Here is an 11,711-nt window from a genome sequence, read left to right as displayed (position 1 = left end):
CGATCAGTAATATGGGTCGTGATCACGTGATATGACGTCACCGCGGTATCCTCCTTGTGCATAGGCAACCATAACCGCTTGGGTTAGTGCAAAATATGGAAGCAGTCAAAAAGCATTTAAAACCACATTTTTCGTTATCTAATTCGAGATGTTTTGGAATAGAAATTGAGCTGAATTGGTGGCCAAAACCTCGGCTACCCCTCGGTTTTGGTCTACATTTTAGGTCCACCCTCGCAGTTTTGGTGAGACAACCAATACCGACAGTTCGGTATCAATTACTTAAACCATTGATAGTCATTAAAGCTGACCACATTTTCTGTGTGATATCTTTCAAGCACGTGTGAATTTAGTTGCTTTTCTTTTGGCCACCCGATATATAATTTTGACAAGACCAGAGTACATGTACACATGTACAACGTAAGGTGGCAATTCAGTGCGGTTCGCACAAATTGGGTCAGACCGTTCTGGATTTTTGTCCCAACAGATATAAAGAAGGAAGCGTTGTGGTTAGAACTGTTTATTTGTTCTACGATGTACATGGGAAGAAGAATCTTCGTGGGATGAGTAAAAAGCCCAAAGTGATTCAGTATAACCTAGATGTAAAGTTAAAAAGAATTATCATCAAAATGATTTCATTCATGGGTTAAAAAAATTAGCAGCTCTCTTAAAAGCCGAGCTTTTTGATAGAAGAACAATGGCAAACATTGCATTCATTACTATTGTTATTGGATGAATTAGCAGAAAGTGCCTAATTGTTCCATTTTCCGATTCTCTGTTATATTTCCTGATTCTTTTGTTTAGGAAAAATGTTCTTTTTTGGTTCGAGTCGGCGTAAGCTGTTTCCCACTCTTCTGACATGATTACTGCCTTATAATTGATATACACCGGTAGTCTGATAAGGAAAATAGGGTGGTAACTGGCAATAAGTAGGCCTATAATCAATTTCACTTAATCTAACTCGGTTACACATTTTTGTATAGTGATAAAGTTTATTTGTGTTTGTCCAGAATAGCCTTGAGCCCCGGTTCGCTTGCACCAACTAATTCATCGACCTGAAAGAAAAGACAATAAAGATGTTAAGTACTCTAGAACAGTCAGACGAATGTCCAGTCAGCACTTGTCCTTTGGGACAGATACGCCACGACCGTCCAAGGGGAACCTATTGATTGACAGAAGAGTTCTGAAATTATTGGTCGGACGTCGATTTTATAAGTCATAGCTAACCCATTTACATGTACATGTACATGTATATACTGATTGGAAAGTTGTTGCGACAAGCCTGACAAAAAACAGGCCGAAATACGAGTACCGGTATCATGTTTTTCCAAAAAAAGTACCCCAAGATGGGCTTTTTGTTTCGGAAATGAAACAACCACCCCTGTTATTGTAACATGTAAGAATTCTATTCCAAAGTTTGGGATCAAAGCATGAATATTCTAGAAGATCTCAAATGATCAATTAAATGTGATAGTGAGTATATGGAGACTCATTGAAATCCTTTGCAAAGACAGTGTTGGCAAAGAAGCTTTAGAGAGTTTAACTAAGTTCTTCACAGCGCCCAACTTCGTCAAAAAGAGAGAGTTCAAATATGATTTTCACGTGGTCCTTTTGTAAGTATTTTCAAACTGATGAACTGATGGGCCAACGACAAAGGGAATCGGGGGGGGGGGGGGCTAACGTACTCACCTTTTTTCCGTTCTTGTAGAACTTAAATGTAGGCATGGCTGATACCTCCTCAGACTCAGCAGTCTACAAAACAAAAATGATATCTGAGTATGTGTACAGACGCAGATGAGATTGGTATGTGACGTGTGAAAAACAAACACACACATTTTGTGCGGATCATTTAACCAAAGTGATATTAGATATTATGTAGGATGTGTCGAACAAAGATGATTATTTATGTATGTGTAAAACGATGTGTTTGAATAAAAGCAACCGAAGATAATCATTATGCGAGTTTACAATTTTTGCAAAACGGAGATACTCGAGTACGTGTTAAATTTATCTAATGAGGATGATACGTGTATTCGAGTACACAGATATTCTCAACAGAAAAAGAATTTGCACATCCTGTTAGTTTGGATATTTCCTAAAGTAATCGGTGATAACCTTTGATGTTAAGCTTTTCTGATAACTCAGTATCAGGCGCTATTATGTTTTAATGACACCAATGCTTGAATACATTGACATTTGAGTATGTATAACGTTATAACAAAAAAACACACGTTACATCGGCACTAACATCGCAGTGTCAAAACGGCCGTTTTATATACATACCTCCGAATTTTTATCAACGTCAACTTTATAGAAGACAACATTAGGGTAGTCTCCTGACTCTGCGAATGCCTATGAGTGAAAGGAAATAAATTATGATATCGGTATGGCTTTCATTAATGCAGGAATTAGTCACCTATCCATCCACGATTAGTAAAATAAATTAAAAAGGGGCAAAGAATGAGGAAGCTATGGTTCTACTGTATACTGCACCTAATTAGCACGGGTTACCAGCATAAAGTATAAGCCTAGTTCATAATGATATCTTTTAATGCATACTTGATATTAGGGAGGTTGAGAACAGCGACTTATCAAGGATCCTTATGCGTATAAGGATAAAACTCTGTAGAAAGAGGACGAATTTTGTGTATATTTCTGTCCATAATGTATAAGGATATAAGTCCCTGATCTCAACTTCCCTAAAAGTGCCTATGACTAATGATAACTTCTAAAATAGAGATACGAGACCAATTTTAATGCGGTTTACGCAGGGTTGTCACAAATGTTGTTATCAATGAACACTATGATTACAATGAAAAACTTTATTGTCTTCATTATTTAGTCATCAATTTAAAACAGGTCCACGTGACAAAAACATAAAGAAAAACATATTTTTCAGCTTTTGGGAAAGTTTTAACATTTTTTTGGCCAACACGAAGGGATTTGTCAGCGAAGTGAATAACACTCAGAGGGTTTTCACCATCTCAAAAACCATTTGGGTCATTTTTACATTTTAAAAAACCTCTACGGGTTGCATATATAGGCCCTATTTGTGTGGCCGAAAAAAATTGAATGATTTTTCAGAAGCTCCGAGTGTAGTAGGCCGCTGAAGTCGAACTGCTGACATCGTACCAGTCTCCCAGCAAAGGCGGATTCCAATGATCATATTACGCAGGGTATTTCAACGCAAATCGCGTATTTTTTTCAATCAGCTACATAGTATTTTTTCAATCGGCTATATCCCAGTGGCGATAATGTGCACTTGTCCACCCTATACGCAACAAAGAACTAGTATTGGGCAATTCGCCTAACAGCAAATTGCAGACCATATCCCTGGTGAAAGTATTTTGTCATGTTGAGAAATTAGGTTTGCACCAGGATATAACCAGATAAATCAGAGGCAAATAACCCTGAATAACCAGCTGAATTAGGTTGTGACAGTAGGTGCATCATAAATACTAGAATTAGCGATGGTTCTGGGACTGCAACAACTCAGCATATGGATGGTCAGAATCCAGCAGACAACAAGCAAATGTAATCTGAATCTCAACATCTTTCGTATCTTTTGATGAGTTTTCTGGTCGAGTGAGGGAAACCAGTTGGCCATCTGATATGGCTGGTGGGGATGAAAGCTCCCAATGTTGGGACGACCAATAATACATTGCGTCTCCACATTATTTATATTATAATACCTCCCTCCATGCACACATGGTTCTGCTGCCAATTTTTTCTTCAAATGATCTAGGTGTCAATCATGCACTTGTGGGTACTGGCACCACGTAGGTAACTTCTGATCTGATCTTAAGTGGCAGGTTTTTGGTGCTTTGTCCTGGTGCTCATTTTTAAGATGACAAAACACTATCACCAGGGATATGGTCTGCAATTGCTGTTAGGAAAGTCACAACCTGGGGACAAAAAATAAATGTGATTTAGACTTCGCATTCCTTTGAAGTGTAGGTTGCAACATCCCAGGCCATTGATGCATGCATGGTCACAACATAGGGGCAACGGGAATCATGGCAAGGATTTTTACAACCATTCTTTTGAGGTGTAGATTGTGATGTGAGGGAAGTGTCTTGATCTCTACATAAAATTCCTTCAACATGGTACAACAAACCAGTCCAGTAGATATATACATGGTCATAGCATACGGCATCGAGACAACCAGTATGCAAGGACGGTTACGGCCAGGCCCAAGGGGTATGACCGATCAGCACTAAGAGTAAAAACGTAAAATGCAATAATATCTTTTTAAACTAACTGCCACAGTAGGTTTATTTATTCAGTCTTTTTGAAGTAAAAGTATTACAGTGAAAAGAACGAAATACGGCTGGAATATTATACTGGTTTGTCTTCGGACGGCAAATTCAGCACTGCACCGATGTCAAGGTTAAGACGGTTATACGACTTTGCCTCATCAGCTCCTCGTGGTCAAGGCTCCTATATCCGTGACTGATGCGGTCGCAGAACAGAACAGATGCTGATCATCCCTGTCACTGCGTCAGGCTGTAAAACAGAGCGAGGAAATATTTTAACTTCACCAGAAGTTTTATCATTCATTATTCAGACCAACAGACACTGACTACCTGCTAATAGTCTATGAATTTCATTGTCATAATTCAGAACAAACACTTATCACCTTTGCTGACAATATTTTCAGAAGGTGTGTACATTCGTGTGTCCATTTACACTGCACGTGTATACGTGCTTTACTGTATATTTCTACAGGAGTGAGCAGGATGTACAGAAAAACGATCTCCAAAACTGTTGCTTTCAGCACTCGCGACACGTTAAGCGAGGTTTTAGCAATTATTTTCAGTGAAGGTATATCTCATGTGTAGAGTCTGGGTGATTTTGAGACATTCTTAGGTGTTTCAGGCGCACAGTTTGATGAAACTTGCCCGAATTCGTAATTTTTTTGATGAATGTATATCCGCCATTGCGGGGATCTGGAAACTTTCGGATGACAAGTTTGCCTCAAAAGATGGACGTGCTCCCTATAATCACCCAAACTAACAGCGAATATATATTCTTAAGATCCTTTTCTTGACCTCTGATGAGTTAATTTTGTCTGATGCAGTGTTTCAACATAAATTTGAGGGCGATTACAATCACGAAAAAATCACACTCACCCAGTCTAGAATGCGTAGACGAAATGTCTGTTGGCTCTTCCATGTAGCGGGTATCCTCCCACCTGTTCATGGCGGGACAGATCAACGTTGAGCAACTTGCCTAATCGGTAAAAACGCGGGAGGCAGTGCTATTACCGGAACGGTTCAGAACCGGCGATTTTCATCAAAAATCACCCGAAAACTAAAAAAGTAAGCAACGGCTGCAAAAATAAAGTACACGTTGTTCGATAGCAGGTTATGAAACGTAACCTAACCAAATTTCAGGTCGTTCCGTGCGGCAGTTTCGGAGATACGTGTCGAAAACCACATCCCTCGGGTCCTGGCGATCGGCTCAGTAAAAACAATAGACCATATCCACGGAGTTGTGGATATGGTCTAAATACGCAATTGGAATGTTCTTCCTGTAGAAGCGCGATCTTCTTATGATGCTCTTGTACTCAGTGATTCAGAGCCAAGACAAACCTAAATGTGCGTTTGAGGCACAACGAACAAAACAACACGTGTACATGTATGCGACCAATACAGTCTTTCTTTGATAACTAAGTGAAATGGATTTCCGCAAGAAATGGCTGTTCCCATATATGTACATACTGTACACCGCCAAATTTTCGCACCGTTATATTTTTGCGATTCGATTTACATTTTCGCGAATCGAGGTTTTTCGCAAAAACGACCGCTAATATTCGGCGGTTGACAGAACATTATCAAATCCGGCTGACAACTCCAATGAAACAGTAATAAGAACATACCACAAACTTTGGGCCAATCATTCTACATGGTCCGCACCAGACGGCGGTAAAATCAACTGCCACCAACTTGTCAGCGGCTTCTATGAGGGCCTTGTCAAAGTCCGCCTGAAAATACAATGTAAACCAATCCAAGCACGCAGGTTATAGTAATTTTCAGACATGTACTAGATCTGATCTGACGACTCATCATAAAATGTATTAATCACAGCCCCGGGCAGCCGGTGTCCTAGTTGACCGGCCTTAGTTGACAAAGTTCAAAGAGCAACACATGTAATGTACATGTACATGTACTCTGTTTCTTTAGCTTTGGTAAGGCCTATACCCTAACGATAATCTAATGTTGTGCAACGCCATATTTTGGTAAATGTTATCTGGTCACATTAATTCCTGAGGTCAACTACCTTTGGCCAGAACATCACTTTTCGACTCGTAGTACATGTATTTCAATTAGTAAGAGTGCCAAATAATTCTTAACAATTCATATAGCTATAACAGTTTATATTACAGGCGTAGATAGCTTTATGATATGCAGGGGGAGGGGGCAAAATCCAAGAAGGCATCCACCTTAAGGGTTGACCATAGGCACCACCATTTTGCCAAGAACTTGAAATCCTAAAGCTATTAGAACTCCTTGAAAACAAAGTGTATGCCCATTTCAAGGGTGGGAGTCTGTTCTCTGTTCTCCCGAGAACAGAATCCCACCCTCGAAATTGGCATTATTTTCACTTTAAAGGAGTTCCAATTGCTTTAGGATTTTGTATTCTTGTCAAAATGATGGTACCTATATGGTCAACCCTTAAGGGTTGGCCATCGACACCACCATTTTGGCAAGAACTTGACATTTCAAAGGTCCTTTTCCAACTTTTCATGTTCCAAATTAATGAACTGGTCTTTACAGGAAAAGATACCTACCTTGGTTCCAAGGTCAATCACCATTTTGATTCTGATCGGGTCGAGGAATGTGCAACAATGGTATATATACGTCAGTAGGCTATTCGACTCTGGTCGCTATGTGAGCTGGCAGTAGACCGATCGATACACTCAATGCAATATTTATATTGTCTATGTAATGACTATGAAAAGCTATTACATGGGTCGTGCATATAGCTCACATACCTGGGTTGGTTAAATACCTGGTACTGGCACTGGCATTGACATATTTTTTGCCAGAAAATGCTAATACAGTGTTTCAGGGACAGAGATAATTAAAAAAATACATAAATCTGATGGTAAGCATTAAGTTGAATAAATTCAAAGTTTAAAAAACAAAATATAAAGAGAATATATAAAAAATATGTAATACACCCTCACCTAAGCTAGTGGGCTGCAGCCAACACCTAATACTGGTCACTCCTAGTCTGTTGCTCTAACTTATATTCCAACATGTCAGTTAATTACATGCTAACATATAGGCTACAGTATGCAGCAAGTAGGTCAAGGCATAGGCAGCCTACAGAGACTATACCATAGATCATGAGATGGCATGAGTCGCACCGTACCCGTACACCTCGTGTTTTTATTGTTATTATTGATCAATTGATTCATACGTCACAGCTTAGTGCCATGCATGGAATGTACGTAGACCGGCATACCTGTGCTGGCTGCTGCAGAGGTGAACGAGATTTTACTTTCACATTCTTCATTGGGTACCTTGTTCCCAGGTGCTTTACAGGTGTTGCATATAGGGAGTTTATTTTAGGGCAGAGACCTGTATTCATCCACGACCGGAAGTAGCTTATCAAAATGTCAAGTTGTGGTAAATACATGGCTGGGATGGACCAAAGTGGAATTAATTCTCAATCTGTGGTTGATTCTTAATCTACAGAGTCAGGCCATCACGGAAATATGCTTTTTGATAATATATTTAAGAAAATGTGGTCTCACTGGTCAGTTTAGAACTTGTACTTTGACAGGGCCATATCAATGCGCCAGTGACGTTTTGATGGATATGGTGTACGGAAATCTCTTTTTCTCAGGCAATCGGTATTGGAATTTTTTAAAACTTTATTATGCTATTGGCAAAGGGTTCTTCTTGACACATATAAAATTTTGTGCAGATTGATTGGTCCAATGAGTACTTTTTTTACCAAAACCTATGCACAACAATGTACACGTAATGTACACATGTTTTAATAGAGGACTCTGGCCTTTACAGCGTGGGATATTTTAAGTCCGACAGACATCCTAAATTATATCGAGCCTTATGGAAGTTCTATTTTTGTGTCGTAAATATGATTCAACTCCCAAAATTTAAACTTTTGTTCACTTGGAGATTCTATAACATCATTCTATAAATGCACGAGACAATTCTAACTTTTCTAGTCTATATATTGGGAATGTTTTATTTAGAACATGCAGTCAAGCTGGCCAATCAGATGCTCTGAAGCAGATCTGGAATTTCCCAATAATATTATCAGTGCAGTGCCCTAGTAAGCGCGCAGCGCCTTTAGGTTGGGGGGGAAACCCCCCAAACCCCCTGGTTGGGACCCTGCTATAGTTCCTTCCGCCAATTTTTTGTTTTGATAGACATTTTTCTCCGTGTATCGCATTAGCAGTAACTCAACTCCATCGTCATAATAGCCGGCAAAGAAATGGAAAATGTCCCCCCCCCGAAAGGTGTCCAGACTATTCTGGGACTCTGGCATGTAAAGTGCAAGCTCTATTGAACTCGCGCAACTGTCGCCATGGAGAGCCCCTCCCACCCAACCCCCGTCCTTCTGACATGTTTTAGCCAGTGCATTGGGGGGAAGGCCCCTCAAACCCCCTATTGGCCTCTCAATAAGTCCTTTCGAGCTGCTTACCCTGGGACGCTCGAGTGGAACCCCCAAACCTTCATGATGGTGCAGTCCTTTGACACGTTTAACCCAGAGCGAGGAAGAGGTACTCCTTTGATGGTACCCTAACTGCAACCCTCAACCATCATTACCCTTCCTTTTCACTGGCATGATATTGGCAAGACTCCCAAGAGGTCGTACTGGTGGCTTCCTTGAGACAATTGCTTGTGGTCGTACCTGGGCAACCAATTCAAGGGGTCAGGGATCAGGTTTTTCCCCCACCAACATGTTGCCGAATGGTTAATGCATAAAAAATTGGTTGGAAAGGGTTTTTGCAGGCCGAGACTTGAAGACACTTGACTCTTGAGGAACACCAGACTGATGAACAAAGAACCTGAAGAACATAGAACCCTCTTCATACTACCTGGGAACATAAAAAGCCTGCTAGCGAATATTGATTATTCTTTAGAAAAAACCAGAAGATCTGCAAAACCAATGGTACCCCATAACAACATACATTCCTCCTTAAGGTGTCTTCGGATTCCACCACGGTCCATGTGGATTCGTTCAAAAGGTTTATTGAAATCTCAAAATAAAATTTTCTCGAACGCCTGCCCGTCTTTTGCTTTATTATTTCGGGATTATATCCATTTTAAGCATCTTTTGGATATTATCACTAAAGTATCAAAAATCAAAACACATATGTCGGGGGGCAAACCCCCAGAAATTGAAGTTTGATTAAAAAACAGTGAGAATAATCGTGTGGTTCTCTCTCGGAGCTCAGAATAGTCGAGTTGCTTCATTCGCGCGTTTATCTCTTCTGGCGGCCATTTTAAGTCAAGTTTAAGCCATTTGAAACGAATCCATGGACTTGAGAAACATTGTTTACATTGGATACGTCGTAGTAGCGCTTCGCAGAAAAGCCTTCGGCGTTCGGCTTTTCTGCTGCGCGCTTATTAATGTAAACCTGGGATTTCCTTGGATCGTTAACATAAAACACTAGTAGAGACTGTCAGTGAACTGCAGACCATTTTGGGACGCATCCTTGTGCCAATGCCAGTGCCAGGTTTTGAACCAACCCCACATACATATGTAGTTTACATAACAATGTATTTCACAATTCCGGGGATTACATGTTGGTGTACAAACAGGCCGGATACATGTAATAGACTGCATAGGCCTGCCGTATGGTCCTATAATATAATATGCACACCGGTGTATTGATATATGTATGGGCCTATCAGATCGGTAACAGTATTGTGGCCGAATAGCAGACCCAACTGTCAAACTGAGCCGAATTCTTGGGGTTATTGGAAAACTATGGATTTGACTGGGAAAGTCTGGAATGAAAGTCATCGCTCTCCCCCGCCTGTGTGCTGTCAACATTATGATATCCGAGTGGGAATTGGGAGCTGAGAACATGTGCTAATGTTGGTAGTTGGGGAGTGGGTCCTTGGGTAAGGCACTTAGCATGCAGAAGGGTCACTAAGTGTGAGGTGTGGGTCCTAGGGCAAGACACCTGGCAGACGGATCACGAAGGTAGAGGTGTGGGTCCTTGGGCAAGACACTTGGCATGCAGAAGGGTCACTAAGTGTGAGGTGTGAGCCTATACTGTGTTTACCGTACTTTTCCCCGGGCGTTAAAATGTACCTACTCATAATTCCTGTTCAAAAGTCTGGTGAAGATCAGTTATTCTAACAAGGATAGATCATATTGACAATAGGCTTCCACTCAGAAACTCTCGTTTGTACGGTGGCCCATAGAGGACATGCGTTTATTTTCAATATATTAGAATTTTTTTTCCACAGCGATTTTTTTCTCTCGAATTACAACCGTCGTCGGATTTATTTCTCACCGCCGAAAAAATAATTTCCACCGCCGGGTAAAAAATAATAATTCCCACCACCGCCGCGGTGGATATTAATTTCCACCGCGGTGGATATTATTTCCACCGCGGTGGATATTAATTTCCACCGCGGTGGATATTATTTTCTTTGGCGTTGGTGGGAATTATTATTTTTTACCCGGCGGTGGAAATATTTTTTTCGGCGGTGAGAAATAAATCCGACGGCGGTTGTAATTCGAGAGAAAAAAAACACATTGTAAAAAATTTTTTTCTATTATATTGAAAATAAACGCATGTCCTCTATGGGCCACCGTACGTTTGACTTGATGATGTTAATAATTATTTTGGCGCGGGAAGGACATTGTGTATGTTGCTCGAGCGAAGTCCGCTTTTATTACATGGCGACGCTTTGATTGGGCGCTTTTTTCCTACCGCTAACTCCCCACAGAAAGGCATGGATTTCATCAGGGGTTTGAGAGTATATTTCAAACCACTGATTACGTCAGGATGTAATGCCATATGCGCCACTGCAGCGTGTACAAAACACTGCGCCGGCTCGAATTGAGTGCAGGAAGAAGAAGTTCGACCACATTGCGCCAAGACTGCGCAAGTTACACTGGCTCCCAGTCTCTGCACGGATTGAGCTGAAAAAATCCACTTGCAGGTATTCAAGTGTTTGAGGCACTCCGCGCCATTACATCTAAAAGAACTGATTCACACAAACATGACAAAGAAAGTAACGCGAACAACAAGATCTAGGCTGTCGGTCCTCTGTGAGAAACGAACCAGGACAAATATTGGAAACCGCAGCGATCGGTGCTAGTGGACTGCGGCTATGGAACCAGCTTCCAAAATCATTCAGGACTCAGAAAACATCGACATTTTCAAAACACAGCTGAAGACACACTTATTCAAAAGATCGCACGCCACTGGAGAGGGAGCGCTTTGAGCGAGAAATATAGTGTCAGGGAATTGCGTCATACAAAAGCTTTAAGTTTTTAGCTCCCTTTATTATTAACGCATAGCCTACAATGTAGCCGTTTCGTTTTGCACTTTAGTGGAGGAGGTCTACATGTCTAAATGAGCTAATGAATTATACACGGACTGGTCGATCTGACATTGATCCTAAAATCTCACAATGTCTATAGTGTTGAGTGAATAGAATGAAGTATTTCTATTGGAAATCTTGGAGGCTTTTTGACATTTTCCTTTT

General features: G+C 40.7%; 1 protein-coding gene across 1 annotated transcript; it reads right to left on the bottom strand.

Annotated features, from left to right (window-relative positions):
- Positions 1-501: 501 nt before the first annotated feature.
- LOC135494627 (thioredoxin-like) lies at positions 502-6,948 on the bottom strand. The gene is made up of 5 exons (XM_064782764.1): positions 6,791-6,948; positions 5,879-5,983; positions 2,281-2,349; positions 1,687-1,749; positions 502-1,052 (listed from the first exon to the last, which is right to left on the bottom strand). The coding sequence occupies exons 1-5, from the start codon at positions 6,812-6,814 to the stop codon at positions 990-992; spliced, it is 324 nt and encodes a 107-aa protein (XP_064638834.1). The 5' UTR covers positions 6,815-6,948; the 3' UTR covers positions 502-989.
- Between the last annotated feature and the right edge of the window lie 4,763 nt (positions 6,949-11,711).

Source organism: Lineus longissimus, chromosome 10 (assembly GCF_910592395.1).
Source record: "Lineus longissimus chromosome 10, tnLinLong1.2, whole genome shotgun sequence".
NCBI classification, from domain to species: domain Eukaryota; kingdom Metazoa; phylum Nemertea; class Pilidiophora; order Heteronemertea; family Lineidae; genus Lineus; species Lineus longissimus.
This window is presented reverse-complemented; position numbering and strand designations above follow the sequence as displayed.

Bases quoted from the DNA above. Each gene is read 5' to 3' on its own strand.
- LOC135494627 (XM_064782764.1), bottom strand. From the start codon at position 6,814: ATGGTGATTGACCTTGGAACCAAG. The intron at 2,350-5,878 runs GTATGTTCTTAT...TTTCACTCATAG, and splicing joins TGATTGGCCCAAAGTTTGTG to GCATTCGCAGAGTCAGGAGA. The intron at 1,053-1,686 runs GTGAGTACGTTA...CTTTTCTTTCAG, and splicing joins TCTACAAGAACGGAAAAAAG to GTCGATGAATTAGTTGGTGC.